The sequence below is a fragment of the Suncus etruscus genome, chromosome 1 (genome assembly GCF_024139225.1).
Source record: "Suncus etruscus isolate mSunEtr1 chromosome 1, mSunEtr1.pri.cur, whole genome shotgun sequence".
Lineage (NCBI taxonomy): Eukaryota > Metazoa > Chordata > Mammalia > Eulipotyphla > Soricidae > Suncus > Suncus etruscus.
This window is the reverse complement of record NC_064848.1, coordinates 12807719-12834061: the sequence shown is the minus strand read 5'-3', so window position 1 is coordinate 12834061 and position 26343 is coordinate 12807719. Positions and strand designations below refer to the sequence as shown.

The 26343-nt window shown below is 48.5% G+C and overlaps 1 protein-coding gene across 1 annotated transcript in view; it reads right to left on the bottom strand.

The window, feature by feature from the left end:
- Positions 1-2166: 2166 nt before the first annotated feature.
- Positions 2167-26343, bottom strand: part of LOC126022405 (protein PML-like) — a 43518-nt gene continuing 19341 nt past the window's right edge. Inside the window, exons 4-10 of the mRNA XM_049785872.1 lie at positions 26082-26117; positions 21641-21665; positions 13455-13606; positions 12930-13188; positions 9767-9819; positions 5444-5594; positions 2167-2948 (exon numbers count right to left, since the gene is read on the bottom strand). Coding sequence (XP_049641829.1) covers positions 2167-2948; positions 5444-5594; positions 9767-9819; positions 12930-13188; positions 13455-13606; positions 21641-21665; positions 26082-26117 — 1458 coding nt within the window. The remainder of the gene's footprint in view (positions 2949-5443; positions 5595-9766; positions 9820-12929; positions 13189-13454; positions 13607-21640; positions 21666-26081; positions 26118-26343) is intronic.

Sequence of the window (26343 nt, the reverse complement as noted above, 5' to 3'; positions counted from 1 at the left end):
TACATAGGTTCTGCCTATGAGCAAAAGCTGTTTTCACACACCCCTGGTGTATGACCTCATGATCCTGGTCCTGAAAACCACCCATTTCTCGCCAATGGACAAAGCCTGAGAGTCAGGGAGTCTGGGGTTCCAGAGCAAGGTCCCAGGCTCTGGCGTGGGCACCCTGGTTGCAGTTCAGTGAGGCCTTGGGAACCATAAGAGGGGCAGGAGAAGGACACTAACCCATGCTTATAGGGTCCAGGGCCTCTCGACTAGGTGCCTAGGATAGAGGGTGATGACATGGGTCGACCAGGCTGCCTGCCAGCCAGGGGGAGGATGGTACTTGGGCTTCAGTAGTGGCATGGTGTGGGCATCCCACAGGCACAGATGCAGATTTCAGATGACAGTCAAGACAGCAACATAGACATGCCACTCACATGAACCTGTTGGGTTTTCTCAACCCCAGTGAAGGCTCCTACTTCCTGCTACTCAGGGTACAAAGACTAGAGTGCAAGATCCCGAAGCAGGGTCAGAGGTCAAGTTCTTAGGGCTTGGTCTCTGTACTGAGCCCTTCAGGAGGCCACTCTGGTGTTTTCCTTTTGGGACCTTACCTGGCAGCACTCAGCAATCACTGGCCTGGGTGGACTTGGAAGACCATCTGTGTTGCCAGGGGTCAGACCTGATGGGCTTCAGGTAAGGCAAGCATCCAGCCCCTGCACTCTTTCTGGCTCCTACATGGCCACTCTTGAAGCTAGTGCCCCACTTTTGAAGTTAGCTCTAACCAGGACCCTCTGGTCTTCTATCTTGCCCAGGGGGCGGTTCTCCCACATCCTTGAGTCATAAGCAATGACAAAGTGGGGCCTTCAGCTTCGCTAAGTACAGAAGGTCCCTACAAAGGCCAGCTGTTGGCCTGTTACTGCTCACCCATACCAGAGGACACCCCACTTTCTAGTGTGCAGTGGTTCTGAGCACTGGGCAGTAGGGCAGCAGACTTGTGAGATTCCGAGTTTTATTGAAGATATGGGCAGAGGGGAACACTGAAGCAGGCTGAGGGCTGGGCATACGCTTAGCCTCTCACAGTCTGAGGCATGGAGCAGGAGTTGGGAGTTTACTGGAAAGTTGTGGATGCTGCTCAGACCTGGGAGAGATGGAGAAAGTCCCCATGCAGCTGCTTGTTCACTGGCCTGTCCAAAAAGGGACTCAGGTCTCACCTGCTCTAAGTCAAACTATAATCAAATATATACTGCAGCTCAGCCTAGGAGCAGATGCTCCATGGTGCCAGAACATGTCCATGGGAATAGAGGATCTGTAGGGCATCCCTGGAGGGTCTGAAGCCAGGGACACACTATATCCATCAGAGTTGCTGAGGAAGAGGGATTTAGGGGCACAGCAGAGTTATGGTTGACAGAATAGCCTTGGGCTGCCTGCTGAGTCCTGCTGAGACCCTACCTCCCCCCCATGGCAGGGCCTCAGAATCATCAGGAAAATCTAAAAACTGAGTCCCACAGGGTAGGGCAAGGCTCTTGAGGTTTAAATGCCATGAGTTCCCTGAGTTACTTATTGGATAGCACGGGACATTTCTGGGCATGGGTGCATGGGTGGTGGTGAGTCTGGGGTGGGCAGTACAGGGAAAGGTAGGTGGTCCTGGTGTGGTGGGAGGGAGCAGTTGTGCTGGTGGGAAATGGCAATGGGCTCCAAAGAAATGTGATGAGAGAACAGGCCTTTGGCAGGAGGCTGGGGCAGCCAGACTTAGGACGGCCAACATGAATCGAAAGGCACTTGGGGTATCTCAGTCACTGATGGTGTGGCCTTTTGTGAGCTGGGGCAAGTCCCCAGGGGCAGGGTTAGGGTGAGGAGGGCTGCAAGGACACTCGAGGCCATGGCAGGTTAGTGGGTGGGCAAGAGGGAGGCAAAGGTGGGAGGAATCTCCTCACCCAGGACCACCCTGGTTCTGCCTCCTGGGGCATAGTCAGAGTCTCCTCAACTCAATTTGGGCCTGGGGATTGTCACTGGGTGCGTGAGTGTGGAATAGGTAGAGAAGGCAATTTGGTCCTAGAGAAGGAAGAACTAATTCTGGATCAAATACCAACCCAGAACCCAGCGGAGAGACAGGGCCCTGGGATCACTGTGCTAAGAGAGTACTGGCTCAGGGACTGGCCCCAGAGATTTCCAAGTCAACAACCCCACTTAGCTCTGTAGCTCATGGCCATGGCTGTTACTAGACGTTGGCATGGCTGGGTCTTCCTGCTGTGTTGATGCTGAGTTCTGTAAGATGCTTTCAAAGTAACACTTCAGAGCCTGCAATCTATCAGCATGCTGGCTGGGGATATCCGGCAGGCTCAGGTAGCACTTATATTTCTTCAGGCCACCCTGTGGATCCCAGCGATATGCTCTCAGCAGCTCCAGGAAGCCCACATTGTGCAGGGCCAGCAGGTGGGCCTCAGGCCAGAGCAGCACAGCTGCCTGCACCAGTGACTCTAGGGAGGCGAAGCAGTGCAGGCTGCTGAAGGAGTAGGTGTATGGGATCAGATGGGGCCCTTGGGACACTTCGAAGAGGTGGCACAGGTCACGCATGGCCAGCACGGAGGCCAGGGCACTGCTCTCATTCAGGTTCCTGGCTAGGTAAGTGCTGGACAGGTCACTGAGCTGGAAGCTACTGGCTCCAGGAACGTACTCCTGAATGAGGGGCAGGATGGCCAGGAAGCCTGATGTGGCCTCCTGGAGCTCCCACAGCTGGTTTATGTCATCCAGGGCATGGAAGAAGTTGGGGAGGTTGGGCTCCCACAGCTTGTAGCAGGCCAGGACGGGGCGGTGCATACTGCTAAGGAAGTTGAGGAAGTGTTTAAGGCCCTCCTCAAGAGAGACTTCCGAGACTCTCTTTGAGCAGTCACTGAAGCAGGTCTTGCGTGTGATGAGCAACCGGAACTTGTTCTCCCCATTCAGGGCCGCCAGTTGCCTAATCTTCTGGGCTGGGCAGGAAAGAAGAGCAGGTCAAATGTCAGGCCTGGAACAGGGCCTGGAGAGTACCTCTCTGCCAGTACCAGGGGTCCTCAAACTTTTTAAACAGGGGCCAGTTCACTGTCCCTCAGACCATTGGAGGGTCTGACTATAGTAAAAACAAAACTTATGAACGAATTCTTATGCACACTGCATATATCTTATTTTGCAATGAAGAAACAAAACAGATACAAATACAATATGTGGCCCGCGGACCATAGTTTGAGGACCACTGCTTGTAGACTGTCCACCCTCTAAAGAACCTGTTTGGAGACTGCGGGTAGGAACCCAATACCAGCCTGTTTCTTTTGGTGAGGAGAGGGTCACACCCTTGTTCACTAGCCAGGATCCTTCCCCTCCTCTCCCTTCTGTTCCAGAACTTCCCTAAATAGTCAAGTTTCTCCTATCTCTGTCATTCTCTTCCCTCCACATCAGCATTTTAGTTTCTACATGGTTTATACCAAGTACCCCTTGCTCTAGCCTCTAATCCCAGTGGCCAATTTGTTGTCACTGAATCTGCTCAAAGTAGGTCTTTTAGGCCCATCTCTTCAGAGCCAGACCCAGAATCTTCCCTGGTCTCTGTAAGTGACTGTCCCATCATACAGGACAACTACTGATCCCACTCATAGGGCTAATCCCTGGAAGATGCTGCCAGGGCCCTTGCCAGGATAAGACAAGGGCACTACAAAACCAAAGCCAGGAGCCAGAGTGATAGCACAGCAGTTAGGGCATTTGCCTTTCATGTGGCCAACCCAGGTTCAATTCCCATCATCCCATGCTATCTCTAGAACCTGCAAGGAGTAATTTCTGAGTGCAGAGCCAAGAGTAACCACTGAGCACCACTGAGTAACCACTGAGTAACTACTGAGGCCCCCCCCCCCAGATACAAACAAACAAAAACAAAAACAAAAAAATAAAAGCCACAGCCAGATAGAAAGGGTCTTAATGTATAGCCCAGGACACAGTTCAGAGGGGTGGACACATGTTTTGCATGGGCAAGGCCCCATAGTCGACCCCTGGCATGAAGTGGCCCCAAAGCACTCTTAGGTGTGGCCCCAGTACCTCCAGCACCAAACCCATCTGATCTGAGCCTGAACCAAGGCTAAGTTACCTGGGCACCCTTAAGAAAGAAGGGCTAGGGCCGGAGAGATAGCACAGCAATAGGGTGTTTGCCTAGAAAACAGCAGACCCAGGACCAACGTTGGTTTGAGTCCCAGCATCCCATATGGTCCTCCATGCCTGTCAGGAGCGATTTCTGAGCATAGAGCCAAGAGTAACCCCTGAGTGCTGCAGGGTGTGACCCAAAAACCAGAAAGAAAGAAAGAAAGAAAGAAAGAAAGAAAGAAAGAAAGAAAGGAAGGAAGGAAGGAAGGAAGGAAGGAAGGAAGGAAGGAAGGAAGGAAGGAAGGAAGGAAGGAAGGAAGGAAGGAAGGAAGGAAGGAAGGAAAAGAAAGAGAGAGAAAGAGAGAGAAAGAAAGAAAGAAGAAAGAGAGAGAAAGAAAGAAAGAGAAAGAGAAAGAAAAAGAAAGAAGAAAGAAAGAAAGAAAGAAAGAAGGAAGAAAGAAGAAAGAAAGAAGGAAGGAAGAAGAAAGAAAGAGAGAGGAAAGGAAGGAAAGAAGGAAGGAAGGAAGGAAGGAAGGAAGGAAGGGAAGAAGGAAGGGAGGGAGGGAGGGAGGAAGAAAGGAAGGGAGGGAGGGAGGGAGGAAGGAAGGGAGGGAGGAAGGAAGGTAGGGAGGAAGGAAGGAAGGAAGGAAGGAAGGAAGGAAGGAAGGAAGGAAGGAAGGAAGGAAGGAAGGAAGGAAGGAAGGAAGGAAGGAAGGGTTGGGGCTGGAGCGATAGCACAGCGGTAGGGCATTTGTCTTACACATGGCCAACAAGGGACAAACCCAGGTTCGATCCCAAGCATCCCATATGGTCCCTTGAGCCTGCCAGGAATGATTTCTGAATGCAGAGCCAGGAGTAACCCCTGACACGGCTGGGTGTGGTCCCCTCAAAACAACAACAACAACAACAACAACAACAAAGAAGGGCTGAGAGTATAAGGGTTAAGGCACTTGTGTTTCATGCAGCTGACTCGAATACAATCCCCAATGGTTTCCTGAGCACTGATAGGAGTGATTCCTGAGTGCCTGAGCACTGCTAGTTGTGCCCCCCCCCCCTTCCCAATGAAAGAAAGTAAACTAGATGCACTGCTGCTTGGGGCCTGAACTTGGTGAGTGGTAAGGCCTAGCTGGGCTCAGAATAGAACACTATTTCCATTAGTTTAGCTCCAGAGACCCTAAGGAACATGGAGGTCAGAGATGAGCCCAGGCAGGCATTTCCCCACTTCTACGCACTGATTCAGGTGGGCCTGCTACCATCTCACAACCAAGAGGTTGTAGGCATCCTGGAAACATGGGGCCCCTGGGCCATGTGTATGGTGCACAAAGACTAAGCTACAAGTGTAGGATCCCCCTGCAGAACGCACTTTCATTGTCAATCTTAAGGTCAAAGAAAACCAGCGGTCTGTCCTCTGTTCCAGGGTCAGCAAGGCTCGCGTCCATGGACCCAAGGGAGCTGGGGCCTTCTAGTTGCACATCACTGGATTCACTGCTGCTCTCATTATTGTCCTGCAGGGTCTGTAACACAGAGCACAGGCCGGGCTCAGGGTGGGGTGGGGACCAGGTAGATGATGGGAGCATGTGGCTGTGCACATGTAGGTGGGCCCCTGATGAGAATGAGCAAGTTCCTCATGGGAGAGATTTCCCCCCCCCCCCCCACACACACACACTCCTTGATCCTCTGCTAGGAGCTAAGCAGTGTGAGCAAACTCAGCAGAGTCGTGAACTTGGGAAGGAAGAAGGACCCTCATTCTGGAGCCCAGTTGTTTTTCTGGATGGGTCCAACAGCCAGCTAAGGCCTGGCTCCCATGCAGAGTTGCAGGAACACAGCTAGGTGGTCACTCAGCCTGGCAGGGGCAGCACAGGATGGGAGAGCCCTGGGCTGGGTGTCTAAGGCTTTATTCTCTTGGAGAACCAGGTCAGAACACTTTTGAGAAAGGCCTAGGGATGGGTGTAGATGGATTGTGGCCCAAGACTCTCCAGAGGGGCTGGGGTATGGCGGGCAGTGGCGTTTCTTATGATGGAAATGGCTCATCATGTACCCGGCAGACTTCAGTTGGGGAAGGAACCTGGGGCCTAGGCTGCACTTCTTATACAGGCCAATGGCACAGGTTGTGCTGGGGTTACTGAGGCATTCCAGAAGCTCAGTTCTGGATAGTGCCAGGTCACCTCCTAGGACTTTTTATTCTCCAGATGAAACAGAGCATTGCAATTTGTTGTAAGGACAACAAGTCATCACAAGTCATGACCGGAATGCACTGAATTCTTCTGTACTAGCTGCATCCATCGTCCCATCCCAGCTCCTCTGCTTTGCTTTTCCTCAGTAGGGATCCATGTGGGGCCAGTTGGCTGAGGGAAAGCTTAATCCTGGGGCTTTCTCCAGAATCCAAGGCCCTCTCATGCATCTCACTGGCTGAACCATTGACAGCCCCGCCTTTCCCTTCCAACAAGGCTCCTTCTTTTGGCATCTCCCCCCGCAACTCCCCACAGCTGACCAGGGCCCTCGTTCTGTCCAGGACAACACTGGCCCTTCTCCAGGTGTTGTGCTGCTTGCTGCCAAGGCAGCAATGCCCTTACTATGGGGTCAGTGGGAAGGGCTGGGTCCTCTTGTTTTGGCCTTCCCAGGCCAGCTCCTTCTTGTTCTCTCACTCCATTCCTCTCAGATGCCTGCCAGCAGGGCATGTTGGGATTCATTCCTCTCTTCTTCCTTCTGCTCCACACAGAACTGTAAAACTGTAAAACTCAGGGCCCGGAGAGATAGCACAGCGGCGTTTGCCTTGCAAGCAGCCGATCCAGGACCAAAGGTGGTTGGTTCGAATCCTGGTGTCCCATATGGTCTCCCGTGCCTGCCAGGAGCTATTTCTGAGCAGACAGCCAGGAGTAACCCCTGAGCAATGCCAGGTGTGGCCCAAAAACCAACCAACCAAACAAACAAACAAAAAAAACCCAAAAAACTGTAAAACTCAGTTCAGGGTCCTGTCCTACCTGTGTTCTCACAATGTCTCTGCAGCTTAACAGCCAGTCTCATCTTGTACAATGTTCGCTCAGAAGCTGAGCTCTTCACAAGGCAGAGCAGGTGCAGCTTTGGGCTACCTCCCCATCTTTACACTGGGCTCCTTCACAGCCACTAGTTTTGTTTGTGCCTGGAGTCTTTCAGGTTGGTCTTGGAAATATCCTTTATAGACCAGTGAAAGGACAGCCTCTTCCAGCAAGTGGTCGGTGGAGAGAAGGCTCAAGCTACCAGGCCAGAACACTCTCTTTCTAGCTCTGTAGACTAGAGGGATCTCAGAAAGAACAATTACCTCTGGGTCCAGACATCCCTATGCTCCACTGGAAATTTGACCTCCTTTCTGTCTTTGGTCTTGGCCACACATTAAACACAGACAACACTTTTTTTTTTTTGCAGACACAAGTTTAATCACACATGGTTCATGCCTGCATCCAAACCCTCAGCTTGAGAGTGTGTATATGGTTGGGGAACACAGAAAAAGGCATCCAAAATGCCAGAGAGAGGGCCAGCGCGATAGCATAGCAGTAGGGTGTTTGTCTTGCATGCATCTGACCCAAGACAGACTTGGGTTCTACCCCTGGCGTCCCATATGATCCCTCAAGCCAGGAGTGATTTCTGAGCACATAGCCAGGAGTAACCCCTGAGCATCACTGGGTGTAACCCAAAAAACAAACAAACAAACAAAAAAAGCCAGAAAAGTGAAAAGGGGGGAAGGTGATGTGCTTAGGAGGGAGGAGAAGAATGGTGCATACATGCAAGTGAAGCAAGGGGTACAGGTCATGGGTGAGGTAAGGGCAGAGAAAGGGGCAGGTGGTGCTGAGGGAACTTAAGCTATAGGAGGGGAATGGAGGCTCAGCTATTCTAAGGAAGGGGTTGGAGTGCCTCTAACAGTCTGGGGGAAACTCTGAGAACCAACAGCTTTTTGCATGTCTCAGCCTGAGCTGTGAGGGACGCAGGTTTTTCACACACACACACACACACACACACACACACACACACACACACACACACACACACACACACACTCAGGAAGCACAGGACACATTTCTCCAGCTCTAGATAATGGTTCTTTGGTACAAATAAACTGAGTGGTAAATGCACCCCAACTCCACACAGCACCCTTGGTGCTTTTGGAAGATGCTCACAGGAAGAGGCCCCAAGTCAGGGAAGTTTTATCTAGGAAGACTCAGCGTCTTTGCTCTAACTCCTCCCGCTGTGTCTTCTCTGTTCAGGACTGAACACGAGCATTATTACAACACTAAGGTTCACCAAAGCCCCACTCACTGGCTATTTTGATTGTGTTGCAACTACGTTAAAAACAAAAAGGCTGGTCCCTGAGAGTGGGCAAGTGGATGTGTTGTGACAGGAGGAAAGCAGCTGGTAGCTAAAGAGGAAAGTTCTAGGTCTATGGGGAGGAGAACTGCTTTAATGGGGGGGAACTTATGACCCTAGGCAGTGGGAGTGTGTGTGAAGGGGTCTCCTGTGGGGTCTCTATGGAGGCTCCACCTGAATCCCTGGAGGACATAGATGTCCCAACGGGGACTCCCTGATCCCTCGGGCCCCTACCAACAGAGGCTTTCAGCTGGGAAGCCACTGTGGACAGAGGGAGGGCAAAGAAAATGTTGAGTCACCGCTTGACATGGGACTGTCCCCGGGATCGGCGGGCACGGGCTGGCGCCGCCCTTCGCATCTGGGAGGGTTGAGTGGAGAGTGTTTGGGAGTAGGAGGCGCATTCCCTGGGGCTGGCCTGATAGTTGGGCGGCTCAAAGGGGGCATTAGGGGTCAGCTGAGTAGCAGTGGCAGGACAGGAGCGTGGAGGAGCACAAGCCAAGGGCAGTCTGATGCCACGAAAGAGGCGAAAGCAAGGTATCCTAAGCATTCTGTGTGCTGGGAGGGCTCTCTGGACAGAGTCCAACTGCAAGTGGCTCATGGGCTGGCTGTGACTCTCTGCACTGGGCACTGCATCTTGCTTGGCGAGTTGAAGAGGAATCTCAATCTTGGGGATGTGTCTGTTAAAGACTGGTTGGGAGTCTGGGATGGGGTGAGATGCTCCAGGGCTGGTCTGCAGGGGCTGGTCTGGTAAGGAGGGTGGCCCAGCAATCTCTGCAGGCTCCAGGTGCTTTCTAGCAAAGAACTTCAGACTGAGAGCTGGTGGGGGACTCGCGGGCTTCCCAGGACCGTCTGGGCCTCCATTCAGAAGCTTTTGTTCCTGCATAGGTGAATGGTCCAGCCTTGGTGAATGAACCTCCAGGGACAGAACCACCCAACCACTTGCTCATCCTCCACTTCGACAGAGTCTGAGGAGGTGCTGGCGTGACCCCTCATGGCCTAGCCATGGGCTCTCTGGTTGCAATGAGGGGATCAACGTGGTTCTGTCCTTGCTGAGGATCAGGGAAGAGAAAAAGCCTAAGGAAGCTCTGCAGGCCCTGGCTAAGTCCAGGCATGATCAGGGCCCAGGGAGAGGCACTCACTGGCCATTTTAAAAACTGACGTGTGGGTTGATCAAGGCTCCTGCCTAGAAAGGAGCTTGGGTGAGAGGCATGTGGGATACCCCAATACTCTAGCTCTCGAGAACAAGATGAGGTTGAGTCGCCTACTATAGTGGCATCCCCTCCACCCCAGCCTCTATCTTGGCATTGGGAAGAGGGAGATGCACAGAAATGAGCTGCTTGACACTCACCAAGTTTTCAATGTCGGAGTCCTCCGAGCTACTGATCAACACAACACACTCTTCTGCTGTGGGGAGAAAAGGGACAGTCAGGCTTGGGCTTGGGGTGGGGCATTTCTGGCTAGCTGGCACATTGGGTGTTCAGTGGGAGCTGCAGGCCAAGGAACAGGGCACATGAAGCAGGCCCTGTGAGGGGGATAGGGAGATACGTCTGGCTGTGTGAATGGTTTTCTGTCACTGTCCATTCTGCCAGTCCTGGCTGCATCAGCGGGCCCTGGGCCCTGTGCAGGAGGTACAAGTGCAGCACCTGGTGTGGAGGTGAAAGGGTTTGCTTTAGTTCTTAGTTCTGAGAGCTGCGAAGTCAGAAGGAGCCTGGGGAAGTGTGGGAGCAAGGCCAGTCCTCATGTTTCATCCAGAAGGGAAGACGGAGCTAAGGCTGAGTTATGCTGATTTAGGAAGAACTATCTAGAATGTTTCTGAATCCTTTAGATTGAGCCTCACTGATGGGCAAGACCTCTTTAGCTATGTGTATAAAAGGAATTTCAGACCAATGAGGTCCCTGAAGTGGGTGGCCGTGGCAGCAGGCTGAGGACTGATGATCCTAAGGGGGTACAGACTTGACCCAAATTCTCTCTGAGTGGGCAGAGGCATTCGGTAGTTAAGAGGGGTTCAGATCTCAGCCCTCATACCCCACACTGACATCCAGACAAACCCACTGAAACCTGGATGGTCTCACCTCTGGGGTCACCCAGGCATGTCCTTGCTCCTCAGGGAGACATACTGACAGCAGGACAACTCAAGGATAGGGAGAAGGGAACCCCAGACCCAGAGGGCAGCAAACAGGTCCCAGCCTCTGCTGCCCACCCATCTCCCACCAATCCAGCTCCATAATTAATTATTTAATACAACAATGGTGCTCGAACTGTGATTTGAATCCTGGACCCAAGAAAACAGTGATGATGGTGAGATTTCTGCTTTTCAGTTTCATTTTGGCTCTTTTCGGATGCACTGAGCCCAAAACCCTGGGCCACGTGCTACAATTTTTTTTTTTTTTTTGGTTTTTGGGCCACACCCAGTGACGCTCAGGGGTTACTCCTGGCTATGCGCTCAGAAGTCGCTCCTGGCTTGGGGGACCATATGGGATGCCGGGGGATCGAACCGCGGTCTGTCCTACGCTAGCGCAGGCAAGGCAGGCACCTTACCTCTAGCGCCACCGCCCGGCCCCTACAATTTTCAAAGATGGCCAACACCCCATCTGGGTGCTCAAAGGTCATTGAAACAAAGGTGATGGAAGCTTGCATCACCTCCATCCCAGGCCCAGGCCCAGGACTGAGACTTTGTTACAAGAAACAAAAACCTCGGCTTCCTCAAAAACTGATTAAAAGCCTAGATTGGAAACGGAGGAGAAAAGACTGTATTGAAAGTGGACTGATTTTCTGAGAACAACTTTCGGCTTGAATTTGGATTTTGACTTTGGAAATTTCGAACTGGACTTTTAGTTTAAATAACTTTGAACTCTGGACATCCAAAAGTTCCCTGTGAAGCTGTGGCCGAGAAGCTGCAGTGGCTGTGGTGCTTCCAAAGTGCCTCCCGGAGAGGAGAAAAAGCAGTGGTGAAGCCTGTCCAGCAGCAAAGAAGCGGCGAAAAGCTCCTATTCAACCCAAAAGCAGCAATGCCTGCGGCTCGGCTCAGCTCGGCTCCGGAAAAAAGGCAAGCCTGGGATCCACCCTCCAGATCACAAAGGTGAAATGGCGCGAGCGAACTGGCCTGCAGAAAGTTTAAAGAAGCCACGTGGTGAGATCAGCGTGGGACAAACCAGCATCTGGACTTATGGTTTTAGGTGTAGGGAGTAAGCGGGTAATTATATATTTTACTCATAGTTGGTGATGGGATAAGTTTTAGTTAGTTAGTGGTTTAAAAAAAAAAGGAGTATTAACAGCTTAGCCCATTTAAAGATCTGATTTCTAACCGCCTGCATCTTTGTCTTAATTAGTCATTTTCTTTATAATTTAAATGTGTTTTGTTTTCCATAGCTAATATTTTCAATTGCAAAATGTTTTACTGTGTGTATTTTAATGTACTTAGCCTGTTTTTAAAATGTATGTTATGCATTTATGCTGTAGTACTTGTGTGTAGGGAAGGTTAATAGGAACAGAAAGTTCCCCCAATATAGTTTAAAAGTATAGGAAACTGAAAGTTCCGAAATAGTGCTTGGTAAAAAAGCATTAAGAAAATTTTAAGTTACAGGTGTATAGTATATTTTGCAGAAATGTTATGTTTTTGAAAAGGGCTGGTATATTAATTTTCACTTTATTACGTTGCTGCATGAAAATATTAACCCACCTTTGGCTAAAGGTGGAGTCAGAATTACAAAAGGGTCTTTATATTTCAGAGAAGGGGGAGATGTAACTCCACCCTGGATTTAGGTGTACATACCTGAGACCCGCCCTTTTCTGGGAGGGGTCTTGGGAACTGGATATTAGGTGTAACCTTACCTGCAATACCCCTCCCATTCCGGGGAGTGGTCTTGGAAGGTTATATAAAGCCTTTGACCCAGGGGCTTAGGGTCTTTGCCCTTTTGGCCTTTGGCGGGCTCTCCCCTTTTGGTCTTTGACCAGCATGGAGGTCAAAGGAAGATGGCTGGAAGGAGTTAAGATGTAGAGCTAGATAAGAATGGCTGAATGCTTGAAAGGTTATGATAGAGACCACACATGTGGTGGAGAGGGTATGAATAAAGCTGATGCTTCTGATGCCTGCCTGTGAGTGAGTTCAATACCTGTCGCTTTCCTGGACCCCAGGCCCGCCGGTTGATGGGGGATGAAGCCACGTGGCCGGGACCAAAGGACAAAGGCCTCCATCCTTCACCATCCATCGCCATCCACCACAATAATTAATTATTTAATACAACAGGTACAGACTTGACCCAAATTCTCTGAGTGGGCAGAGGCATTAGGTAGTCAAGAGGGGTTCAGATCTCAGCCCTCATACCCCACACTGACATCCAGACAAACCCACTGAAACCTGGATGGTCTCACCTCTGGGGTCACCCAGGCATGTCCTTGCTCCTCAGGGAGACATACTGACAGCAGGACAACTCAAGGATAGGGAGAAGAGAACCCCAGACCCAGAGGGCAGCAAACAGGTCCCAGTCTCTGCTGCCCACCCACCTCCTTACCTGCCTCCTTCGGGTCGTCGATCAGGACATCCCTGTCAGGGACTGAGCCTTCATTTTCCACAGGGGGCTCCTTGGGGCTGGGGGCTTCCTCCAGATGGGGCAAGGAGATGGTTCTGGAGGTGCTAGGCCTGTGCTGCTCAGGCATGCTCTGCGCCAACCTTGTCTCCCTCTCCTCCTCTGAGTCCATCTTCATCATCTTCCGGGGACTCTCATTCTGGCAGGATTTTCTCTTCTGGGGTGTCACTGAGGGCGAGTCCTCCTGGACAACGGAGAGCACAGTGTGGGCTCAGAAGCCAGGAAAGGAGAACAGAGACCCAGTCCTGCCCTCTTTCCTCTGTCTTCTGCCACACAGAGCTTGCCTCACACAGCCCTGCAGGTCAGCAGCTCCAAGGGGAGCTGCCATGGCTAGCCCCTGCCAGAAGGTCAGGAAATGGCTGCATGGAAGAGATAGCCAAGGACAAGAGAGTATGCAGAAGAGATGCTGAAGGAGGCCTGGACCCACCCTGTACCACCACCCCCACTCACCTCTGTACAGGAGGGGACACAGATGGAGTAGGCACAGACAGGCACAGGGTGGGTGCCAGTCACTAACTGCACCACAGCCTCAGACTGGGCCTGAGCAGGGCTTGAGGCCTGGACTTGAGCCTCCTGCACCAAGAAAACAGAGTCAGAGATGACTGGGTGGCAGAGTAGGCCCAGTGTCTGGGGTCCACTGTGTCAAGGTGCTCCTTCCATACCCTCCTCCAGGACCCAGGGGCAGGGGCAAAGGGACCAACCACCTTAGTTCCTGGTCAAGAAGCTTGGGGATGATACCCCCACAGGCTGGACCACCAGTGCCACCCCATACCTTGGGACACAGGGGTTTGCTCCACAGAGAGTCCCTGGGGACGCCTGTATGACTCCACAGCCTGGATCTATCATATCACCCATAGCTGCCAGGTCCTCATCTCCCTGGGGAAGGGGAACGATATCCCCTGCCAGGGTAAGGACATACCACACACATTACTCCCAACATGCATGAGGGGAAAGCTTTCACTCTCTTCAGTCTAAAGGTCCCTGTCCCTATAAGGTAGCAGCACAACTACCATAAGCCCCAAGTGCATTCTTTTATTTTTCTTCTTCTAGTTTTTGGGTCACACCCGGCTGTGCTGAGGTGTTACTCTTTGCTCTACACTCAGAAATCGCTCCTGGCAGGCACGGGGGACCATATGGGATGCCGGGATTCAAACCACGGTCCTTCTGCATGCAAGGCAAAAGCCTTACTTCCATGCAATCTCTCCGGCCCCTCCCAAGTGCATTCTTTTTTTGGGGGGCCACACCCGTTTGATGCTCAGGGGTTACTCCTTGGTAAGTGCTCAGAAATTGCCCCTGGCTTGGGGGACCATATGGGACATTGGGGGATCGAACCGCGGTCCTTCCTTGGCTAGTGCTTGTAAGGCAGACACCTTACCTCCAGCACCATCTCTCCAGCTCCAATTTTTTTTGGAGGGGGGGGGGGCAAGTGCATTCTTTTTGTGTGTGTGTGTTTTTTGTGTTTTTTTTGGGGGGGGGTCACACCTGGCAGTGCTCAGGGATTTTTCCTGGCTCCAGGCTCAGAAATTACTCCTGGCAGGCACAGGGGACCATATGGGATGCCGGGATTCGAACTGATGACCTTCTGCATGAAAGGTAAACACCTTACCTCCATGCTATCTCTCCGGCCCCCCAAGTGCATTCTTAGGCCTAGAATCCTGGCAAGCCAAGGTGCTCTGATAGAGTCCCCCATTTTTCTCATACCAAACAGCCACTTACAGTAATAGCTCAATCAACACTAGTAAACAGAGCATGTGAAAAAAAAAAAGCTGGGCACAAAGCATATGAATCTTTCATTTTGGGGTGCAGGAAATGACTTGGATAGCTAAGAAAGCAGGTTGGTGTGTGTCGTGTGGGGGAGAGAACAGGGAAATTGACAGGCCATCACGCTTTTTCTCGGGTAATAATAGTATGATGGGGTAGGATGGGACTGGATGGAACAGGAAGAAACAGGATGAGATGGGTGTACAAGATTCACTAAGTCATAACCTATAAAATGGTTAAAATGATGCATGTTGGGGGGGTCAGAGCGATAGCACAGCATTTGCCTGGCATGTGGCAAACCCTGGACAGACCATGGTTCAATTCCTGGCATCCCATATGGTCCCCCAAGTCTGCCAGGAGCTATTTCTGAGTGCAGAGTCAGGAGTAACCCCTAACTAAGTGCTACCGGGTGTGACCCAAAATACAAAAAAAAAATTGATGCATTATCGGAGGTTTTGTTCTCTCTCTTGCAAGGCAGACACCTTACCTCTAGTGCCACCTCGCTGGCCCCCTTCCTTCCTTCTTTCTCCTTTCCTTCCCTCCCTCCTTTCCTTCCTTCCTTCCCTCTTTCTCTTTCCCTTCCCTACTCCCTCTCTTTTTCTCTCTCTTCCTCTCCTTTTGCTTCCAAACCAGCAGTGCTCCAGAGCTCAGGGGCCCCTTCTGGCTCTGCACTCAGAAATTACTCTTGGTGGGCTAGCGGGAGCACATATGAGACACTGGGGATTAACCATGGGTCATTTGTAGAATGGGCAAGGGCCCTATCTGCTCTACTTCTCCAACCCCCTTTCTTTGTTTTTTAAAATTGCATTTTAGGCACTGTGGGTTTATAATACTGTTTATGCTTGGGCTTCATGTATAACACAATCCTCCCCACATTTACATCGCCAGTGTGTTAACTTCAATCTTGGGTTTTCTAAACAGTGGGGCCCTTTCCTGTTCCAGGGCATCCATACGATCATCTTTTGGCCATTCTTCCTCATCCTCTTTTTTGTGTGAAACTGGAGCTGTGCAGGCGGAGAAGAGGGAGGGAATCTCCTGGAAGGGGTCCTGATGAAAGGATAAGCCAGGAATTTGGAGCCAGCTCTATCCCTGCCTCCATTGCAGCACCCATGTGGCTCCAATGGCTGACCATCCATTAAGATTCTGCAGTGCCCCCCTGGATTCCTCCCCAGCCAATGAAACAACCAGGTAAGTCCTTCCTGTGTGGCAGAGGACAAGGGTAGGCCCATCTGTTCTGCTAGAATGGTGGGGAATCCTCCACCCCAGTATCACACAGCAGCCTGACCTGAAGAAGTCAGGCAAAACAACACAGAGGCACCAGAAACTCACTTTGAGCTCTGCTTGCTGCTGAGCCCACGAAGGTGGCATGCGGGCTCCTTTGCTCTTGGGACAAGGCACTGACTTCCCTCCCGAGTTTTCTTGCTCAACCCCTTTACAAAGAGGGAAATGCTGGGTCTGAGCAGAGCTGGGCAGACTGTAAGGGAGGGAATACAGGACCCAGTCCAGTGGTCAAGTACATGTTCCACACCAATGTCGACACTGTTAGCCTGTGACCCCATTAACAGACCATAAAAGCTATCTATGTGGTCAAATCCTAATAGAGAATAGAAAAGATAAGTGACCACTCATTGTACTATGTGTGATTTGTTTTGTAGACCTTGAAGACACTGTAAGTAAGGGTGTACATGTATATATACCATTGGTTAGAAGTAAAAATAATCTTTTAAAATAGGAATCACACGGGCCCGGAGAGATAGCACAGCGGCATTTGCCTTGCAAGCAGCTGATCCAGGACCAAAGGTGGTTGGTTCAAATCCCGGTGTCCCATATGGTCCCCCGTGCCTGCCAGGAGCTATTTCTGAGCAGACAGCCAGGAGTAACCCCTGAGCACTGCCGGGTGTGGCCCCAAAACAAAAACAAACAAAAAATAGGAATCACACTTAGCAGTGCTGGGGGGTTAAGAATGTGTTGGGGATTTTTCTTTCTTTTTTTGATTTTGGGGCCACACCTGGCCATGCTCAGGCTTACTACTGGCCCTGCACTCAGAGCTCACTCGTGGCTCTGCCCTCAGAAAATTGTATGCAGTGTCAGGGATTGAATAGGGATTTAAATAGGGTTTTACCCATGCTAGATGTGTTCTATCACTTGAGCTTGCTCTCCAACATATTTTTTTTTCATGGTGGAGGCTTAGGGCTACACCCAGTGGTGCTCAGGTGTTACTCCTGGCTCTGTGCTCAAGAATTATTCCTGGCAGTGCACAGGGAACCATATGGATGTCAGGGATTGAATCCAGGTACACTGGGAATTGACCTTGCGTTGCTCGTGTGATAGGCAAACACCCTATCTGCATATCACCCTATCATTCCATCTCTCCCTATATATATTTTGTTGTTGTTGTTGTTGTATTAAAAGGTTTTATTTGGAGGTGTTGAGAAATAAGAGGGAGATGGTAAAAGAGAGAGTAACACTCTCAAAAGAGAGCATGTGATTCTCTCAGGCAGAGAGAGAGCCCTGATACAGAGTCCAGCATGAAAGTAGAAAAGTACATTCAAAGAGGTGAAATATAGGCCACATGTACTCAGGTATCATGTATCCAGGTAGCACACATGTGCCTGACACTTTTTATAGTGGTGGTGAAAGAGCATTTAAATCACCTTATTCCTATTAGGATCACCACTATGAAATGGAAAAGTGTGGATGAGACTGGGAAGAAACTGGAGACACCAGGCACTGCAAGGATAGGTGTATAGAGAAGGGTAGCCACGGCAAAAAAGTACAAGTGGCAACTTCTAGAGTTAAAACTAGACCTGCAGAGAGCTAACCATGTGAGGACATGGGGTGGGGAGGTGCAGGAAAGGCTTCAGAGGATCAAACACGTTGTCACTCTCAAACTGTGAAAAAAAAATCTTTGCTGGTCAAAACATAAATAAAATCACTTTGGGGTTCAGTAATTCCACATGGAGATAAATTTTATACGGTGTCTATTTTATTACCATTAAGCTTGTGTAAGTGCTATAATAAGTGTGCATGAAAGAATGATTATATGTGGTAAATATATGAGAGTGTGTTAGTATGTGGCCCTCACACATATGAGACGTGTCTTCTACCACAAGCCACATCCTCAGCACTACTCGAGTGGTTGTTGTCTAATTTTTGAGCTAAACCCACATTGCTCAATTCTTTTTTGTTTTGTTTTGTTTTGTTTTTGTTTTTTTGGTCACACTGGCAGCGCTCAGGGGTTACTCCTTGCTCTACACTCAGAAATCGCTCCTGGGGGCCGGAGAGATAGCATGGAGGTAAGGCGTTTGCCTCTCATGCAGGAGGTCATCGGTTCGAATCCCGGCGTCCCATATATGGTCCTCCCGTGCCTGCCAGGAGCAATTTCTGAGCCTGGAGCCAGGAATAACCCCTGAGCACTGCCGGGTGTGACCCAAAAACCACAAAAAAAAAAAAAAAAAAAAAAAAGAAATCGCTCCTGGCAGGCTCAGGGGACCATATGGGATGCCAGGATTTGAACCACTATCCTGCATGCAAGGCAAACGGCTTACCTCCATGCTATCTCTCTGGTCCTACATTGCTCAATTCTTATTCCCAGCGCTACACTATGCACTCAGTTTCTGCCTGGTCGGGGGATGGACTATATGGGGTACTACAAATGGAACCAGATCAGCCATGTGTAAGCAAAGCTCCTTGTGCACTGTATTATCTTTTTGGTCCTACACTTGGATTTGAAGTAGAAAGATCTTACTTGTTAGAAACTAGAAGGGAATATGAAACCACAGTATAGCACTCTCAAGAACAATAACACAGACCCCCAAGGCTGTGTAAACCACAATATACCATTAGATATCATAGCATTAGATACCATCTAGATATCTAGCCATAAAAGGACATGATGAAACACCCAGAAAACCATCCTAGACAACAGGCAATCAACTTAAAAGTCAACTACTCCCTCCTACTTCCCCCTCTCAGTCTTCAACCTCCGTCACCCTTCATTTCTCCTCACCCCTCCTCACTTCTCACCCCTTCTTACTGCTCATTTCTCCTCTCCTCACTGCTCCTCACTCTTCACTCACTATTCCTCACCCCTCCGCACTCTCCTTTCTCACTTCTCACCCATGACTCCTCACCCCCACTTCTTTCTCCTCAGCCATCATTGTCCCTCACTCCTCTCCTTACCCTTCATCACCCCTCACTCCTCTCCTCACCCCTCATTGCCCACTCCTTTTTTCTCATCCCTTATTGCCCTCACTTCTTTTTCCTAAAAAAGAAGTTAACTACTCATCAGTGGAAATCCCCTTAATGAAAGGAGCCTGAGAACTCAGTAAGGGCTTGTTGCCTAACAAGGGGTGATCCCAGCATGCTGGTAATAAACTCCCTTGCACTTGCAGTGAAGTTTGTCTCTGTGGACTTTGTGGGACAGATCCTGTGTCTGGAGCTAACACATTCAATGCCTCTGCATTTGCTCTACAAATTGGTCCGTGTAAAAGGAAAGGGCCTTGTTCCACTAGGCCATCAACTTCTAGAAACAGGGTTAGTTCACTTTCTCTGCCTCTGTCACACTTTGTCACATCCTTCCTGTCACACTCCTTTGCATTGTGGTAATATCTGTTGATATGCATGAAGGGCCAGTAGAGAAAAACAAATCACGCTATCTAATTTTACTTGTTGTATTACTTTAACATTTACCTAGCCCATTGGAGCATCACATGGCATCACAAAAATGCCCAGAAAGAAGAGTAGAAAGAAAAGTAGAACTGATGGAGTTCCACCTACCTCAGCACCCCTGGCTGGACCTATAGGTGGGTTTTCTCCACTGCCCCACCCAGGCACATGGGTGCAAAGAATCAACTAGCATGTCAAGGCCGATGAGAAACACTGTTGGAAACCCAACTCTGGTTCTGGAACATAGCAGAACTGCTTTTTTCTTGGCATAGGCAAAGGAATGACCTACTAGGGCAGAACATGCCCCCTGTGTACACTTCAGCTCCTTTCAGCCCCAATTTTGTCAGAGTGAAGATAAAAACTTGGATAACTAGATATTGAGAAAGAGTAAAAAAAACTCAAGGCCAAATTATTCAGAATCACACTCAGACAAAGGCTAGATTAAATGCCTCTAGGGCACTTTGCAGTTGAATACTGCTGGGTGTGGCCCTAAAACCAACCTCTCCCAGGGCAGATCCACAGTGGGTAGGGCACTTGCCTAGCATATAGTTGACCCAAACTTGATCCTTGGCACCTAAAGTATGCCAATAGTTATCCAGGATATGCACTAAGAGATCAGAGCAAAACAAAAACCAAAGCAAAAAAGCCACCAAAATAAAACAAACATCAACATCCACCTCCAAGAAGATTCTGCAGAGCCAAAGAGATATCAGGATGCTTGCCTTGGAATACTTCGTCTGGCAAAAAACTCTGGACACAATAACATACATAAAGGTATTATGTTATGCTGAGTGAAATTAGTCAGAGAGAGAGTGAGAGACATAACTAGTCTCACTCATATATGGGTTTTAAGAAAATTTAAAGACATTGAAACAATTCCCAAAGATGAGGACCAGAAGGACTGGCTCAAGATATGAAGCTCACTTCAAAAAGTGTTGAGTGCAGTTAGAGAAATAACTACACTGAGAACTATCATAACAATGTCAGTGAGTGAGGGATGTAGAAAGCCTGTCTCAAATACAGGCTGGGGACGGGGGAGGAGGGAAGAGATGGGGCATTGGTGATGGGAAGGTTGCACAGTGAAGGGGAAATGTTTTTGTTATGACTGAAACCCAACTACAATTATGTTTGTAAATATGGTGTTTAAATAAAGAAATTATTAAAAAAATAGAAAGATGGGGTGTGGGGGAAGGAAGGTAACCAAAAAGGCAGAGTTAACATTATTAAAAAAAAAAAAAAGTATTATGTTATCTCTGTGCCAAAAAGTAGAGTAGAAAACAAATATCTAGAACCATATATACATAAAGAACTTCTGGAAGATTGTATAAGAAATTAATAAAGAGGGCCAGAGTGGTACTACAGCAGGTAGTGTGTTTGCCTTGCATGCATGCAGCTGATCTAGATTCAATCCCCTATATCCCATATGATTCTCCAACTCCACCAGGAGTAACCCCTGAGTATCACTGAGTGTTCCCTCAAAACAGAAACAAAAGATATCAATAAGGAGAGATATTGGGTCAACAGAACTGGAGAAATAGGGAGTAAGAACATGAGATGGTGTCACAGTTTATGTTTTGATTTTTGACCCTGTGATGGAGGAGGGGAAGTTCACTTTCACTTTCAGCTGTTTATGAGGAAGTGGGACTCCAAGAGTGAAGATTTGGTTTCCAAGTCCTGCCACACTAATTTACTGTAGAACCCTGATTAAATTGTATCTTCTCTCTGGAGAGAGACCTAGACTCCAGGCTTTTTTCTAGTCTTAGTGTTACCTCCTCTAGGAAGCCTTGCCTAATTGCCTTACCTACCTGCAGCAATCTGTCTTCATTGACTGGGCCATAGTTGGAATTCAGGCATAGACCCTATCATTCCCAAGATAATCTTTGCAGTTAGCCCTTGCCTTCATTAACATTTATTTTTTATGCTAATATTTGGCTTCTTTTTTCTTGCAGTAGACAAATATCGATGGCTTTATTTTCATTATTTTTTAATCCTATTCCTCCTTTAAGATTTCCTGATAAAGCACAGACGTCTGAATCCACAGCCTATATAAAGAGGCCCAATTCCCTAGTTAATTTTCTATTGACCATCAATCAGTAGCTTGGGCTACTGACCATCAGTCATCTAATTCTTTCTGGCTTGGAGTTCCAAGTATACCATATTACTGGATGGTATAGGCCATGAAGAATTAAGATGGCTTCCTGCCTGACCATCCTTACTAGAAGACTTAATCTCCTTGGAGAATAGATTGGTCTTGAGTCTTGATCCTTAACAGACAGGCACACACAAGTCTGATGACCAGGATGTTGAGACCAGAAGTGCATAAAGAGAGATATCTGATCAACAGAACTGGAGAGACAGGGAATGAAGGACATGAGATAGCCTAGACTAAAAAGGAACTCTGCAAGCTTATTCTGGTACAGAAGAGCCAGGCATGTCTGCATTGGCACACTTGGGCTTTCGGATATGCATACATTTACAAACCAGATATGCCACACTTAGTTAAAAAAGATGTTAGGGGCTGGATTGTTAGGGTGTCTGCCTTGCATGTGACTGACCCAGGCTCAATCCGTAGTATCCCATTGGTTCTCAGAGACCCTCCAGGAATAAATATTGAGTGCAGAAATAGGAGCAATCTCTGAGCATCACTGTGTGTGCCCCCAAAACAAACAAACAAAAAATGTTAGACTGAAAAGAGTGAATACATATTTTATGGGACCTTTACTTCCTGGAAAGCTGTTGTCTACGGGGAAAGCTCCTTCAAGGGGGAGAGGGGGATCCTGTAACACTCCTACCTCTGCTCCTTCTCTCAGAGAAGATTCCTTTGAGATAAATCCACTTTACTTTTTAAAAAAATTTTTTTTTTTTTGCTATTTCAAGCATTTATTCTTATTTCTCAGTTTTGGGCTGGAACAAAGATACACACTCAAAACCCTGCTATTCCCTTTTCATCTTCTTTTCTAGCGCCCCTCCCACTCCCCCTCCCTGACTACAAGAAAAGTAGGACATTTGTTGGGGGACAAAAGTAGGAGGTGATAAGAAAAATAATCTCTCCTTATGACAAAGCAAGAGGAAGCCAAAGGGAATTATTTTGCAAAGTATGGAGAGGCTGTGTCAACATGCTAATACCAGGGCCTGTGTCACTTTTTGAGGTGATTGTTTTCCAAAGAAATGCACAAAATTTTTTTTAGAATACACAACTAAAAGTTTGAAGATAGAAAAAAAAAAAAGGAAGAATGCTAATACTGTGAGGACTCTTGGTGGCAAATCCAGGAGTCAAGAGAGCAAGGAACATGTGAGGGGAAATGCTATGAATATTTGAAACTGGTGTTGTGGCCAATAGTTTCCCCTGAAAACAATGGCATGGAGGAAAACAGATCCACTAAGAAGAGTGTCATACCTGAAGCCTCTTTGGTAACAGGAATGCTTTGGGAGGCCACGAAAGTTGGCAGGAGTAGAGGGTGCCTAGCACCTTGCACAAGCAAGCACCAGGCAGTCACTCATACCTACAGAGTCCAAATATGAGGAATTGAAGGAAATCACACATATATACCATATGTGATAATAAAGATAATTGTATCCAACCTCCCATTAGCCTCATATACTTTTAGCTGAAAAACTCCACAGTCAGCAATCTTTGTCCTTTTATGACAGACTGCAACATCTTGCAAATGTGGAATCAGGGACTGCTAATGAAACAGGCCAGGAGGAGCCTTGGAGTGACAAAGGTGTGCCCTGACCAACCTCAGTGCAACATTTCAAACCCTCTGAAGGCTGGAGCTACTCTGAGAGGACAGTTGAGGATAAACAGGACTCTGGAAGAGACTCTAGGAATCCTGCATCTTCCAGGGGGAGAGCAGACTGAGGCTGGGAGGCCTCAATAGGTAGGCAGTTGCTATTGGCTTTTTAAAATGATGGGCAGCATCTTTTCCATCCAACAACCTCTAAACAAAGGCCAGCAGGTCATCAACATGTTAAAAAAAATGTAAGAAACCAAATTTATCATCATTGTAACAAAATTTCCCAAACTAAAAAGTGACCAATCCTGAAAATATCAAAACTCAAAATAAGTAAAAAGTTAAAGGTCACAGGGGAGTAGAAGGGAGAGATCAGAGTAAAGGAAAAAACCATGGGAATTACATACAGTATGTAAATGCCTGGTCTTCACAGAGAGACACGTATCATGAATCAGACCATCAGTTATGTTACAAGAGAACCAATACCAACATTTCTCCCGTGGAACACAGTGAAAAGCACATTTTTATGGATATGTTTAGGATAGAAGGGGGGTGGGTAAAAGGAAGAGGAGGCAGGAAAGTAAATGTATTATATACCAAGAGAAATGACAGTGCTCCTCCCCCCCCTTTAGCTCTTTGCTGTTTCTTTCTCTTTGTTTTCCGCATCTTCGGGGTATGCATGCCACGTCAGTCTCTCTTCATAAAATGCTATCACAATCTGTGGACAATTTACATTTGCTTCTTTTGCCAAAACCAGGTCAGCTTCATCTGTGTCTTTCCATTTCATTAAAAACATTAAATCGCCACAGGCATCTGTTGCCCCAGTGATCTTTTCTGGTTCCAGTCCTCTCTCGAAGCCCTGTGCGATATCATTGCTTTGCTTATACACAGTCAACCAGGGATCCATCTCCAGCAACCAATATGGCCCCCACAAAACCTGCCAGGAGTGATTCCTGAGCACAGCCATGAATAAGCTCAGAGTAAGGCTGGGTGTGGCCTAAAAACAAATCTGAATGTAACTGGTTACGGTGCTTCCTAGGCACCAGAGATTGTTTTAAAGTCTGTTTCCTGAAGTATCATATTATTTACTTTTTTACTTTTTTTGTTTTTGGGTGACAACTGGTGATGCTCAGGGGTTACTCAGAGGTCTGCACACGTGAATTACTCCCAGTGGTATTCAGGGAAGCACATGGGATGCTGGAGATTTAATCCAGGTTGACTTCAAGGAAAATGCCCTAACTGCTGTCCTATCACTCATGCCCTGAGATATCTGCTTTAAAGACACTCAATCTTGTAGCACCTTTGTCTCCTCAGTCATGTAGCTCCAGGTAATTTGTAGCCTGATGAGATTAGTATAGATAAGCAGATGTTTGTGTAATGTTAGCCTGGCTCTTTTTATGACTGTTGATTGGAGGCAATAAATATGGTATGTGATGGAGAATCTGGGCTCAGTCCAGTAGAATTCCCCATTCTACTTTTTTCCCCCTTACATCTGTCTGATTTTCTTAATTTTTGTGGCGCCCCTGCTTCAGACACATTCATCTGAGGCTGGTCCTTGACAGAGAGCAGTTCAAAGGGATGTTAGTGTCATCGGATTCCTCCATTTGTCCACCTCCCTTCATTCCCCTTCTACCCTTCCCCAAGAAATGCTAAATCAGAACCATCCAGAGAACAGAGTGGCTGCTGAAGAATGGATGTGGTTTCTGGGATTGTGGTATGGTACGTGATCCAGTTTTTAATCCTGGCACCAAATGGTACCCCCCCACACACACTTGGTAAGCCTATCAGGCACCCTGGAGTATCTGGGTATCCTGGGCACTGCATGGACAGAACCATTGGTTGTCCAGAATCACTGTTGGGGTACTAGAATCTCATGAAAACCTAGGGAAGACTCCCTTCCCCCAAAAAAGAATGAGCTCATTCCTGCTCCTGAGGAGTGTGCACGAATGCTGACAGTTATGTCAGGATTGTGCAGAAAGGCCATAGAAGTTTGGGGAGAGTACCATGCACACTTCTGAGACAAGCTTGTTCAAAAGTCACAGCAGAACCTAAGCCAGGATTCAGGGTGACTCTGACCCACTGTCCATTCTCTCCAGGAATCCTATGTGTGAGCAGAAGAAGAGGAGGCCCCAGATTTGAGGTGGGGGCAGGGAAGCAAGAGGTGACCTGCCACCCCTATCAGCACTGCTTTCCCTTGAGCAGCCCTTCTACTCCTGTACAGCCCAGATCTCACCCCCATAGAACCCCATTATTTGGAAGCCCAGAACCAGTGAGTCTTTCCCACTGAAAGATCCCATCCAGATACTTGCTGCCCTTGTGAGCAGTCACCCTGCAGAGGTGGCCAATCCCAGAACTCCACAAAGCCCTTTCCCCAGCTGGGCCATATCAACTTCCCTCAAACTCAAACCCATCTTACCGAGTCAACATCTAAACAGTTCTGGGGTAAGTTGTTAGCCTCTGAGCTTTCTCTTCTGGACACCTCTTTATCTAGAGAGGACAGAGAATGACATGAGCAAGTCAGATACATCCCTTGTGAAGGCATCCTGGCCACGATACTGACAGAGGGAACATTCCCCACCAGTTTTCTCTCCAGTCTCAGAGGCATGACTGCAGAGTGGCTGGCAGCCGTTAGGGTCAAGTGTAGTGGACATGAACCTGGCCACAAAGGAGTTGGCTGTTTCAAAGCCAATATACACCTCTCAATTCTTTTTGGGGGCCTTCCCGGGCCAAACATGGGTGAATACGATTCTGACATGTACCACATGTACCCCACACTTGACTGTAATTTAATGAACACAAACTGTAACTGGTAGGTATTAACATGTTACAGTATTGAAATATTTCCTGTTACTGAACAACTCATTTTTTCTCTTCTATGTAGTCCCTTATAGCACTCAAGATAAGCTGCTTAAACCGGGGAGCTTACTTTCTGCATCTCAGGCAAAGTTCTCTGCCTGGGTAGGGAAGACACAATCTATGGACGCTCAGGGGCTGCATGTTTATAAGCCTGTGTCCATCAGTCTTGCTCACTGTTACTGCATGGTCCTGTTGCGGTGGACCGATCCATTGTCCCAGGCTCAGTGCCCCATAGACACCCTCCAGCACTGAGATTTCAGAGCATGTCTAGAGTCTCCTGCTCAGCCAGGTATCCCACTTTTGCACGGTCTCCATCTCTC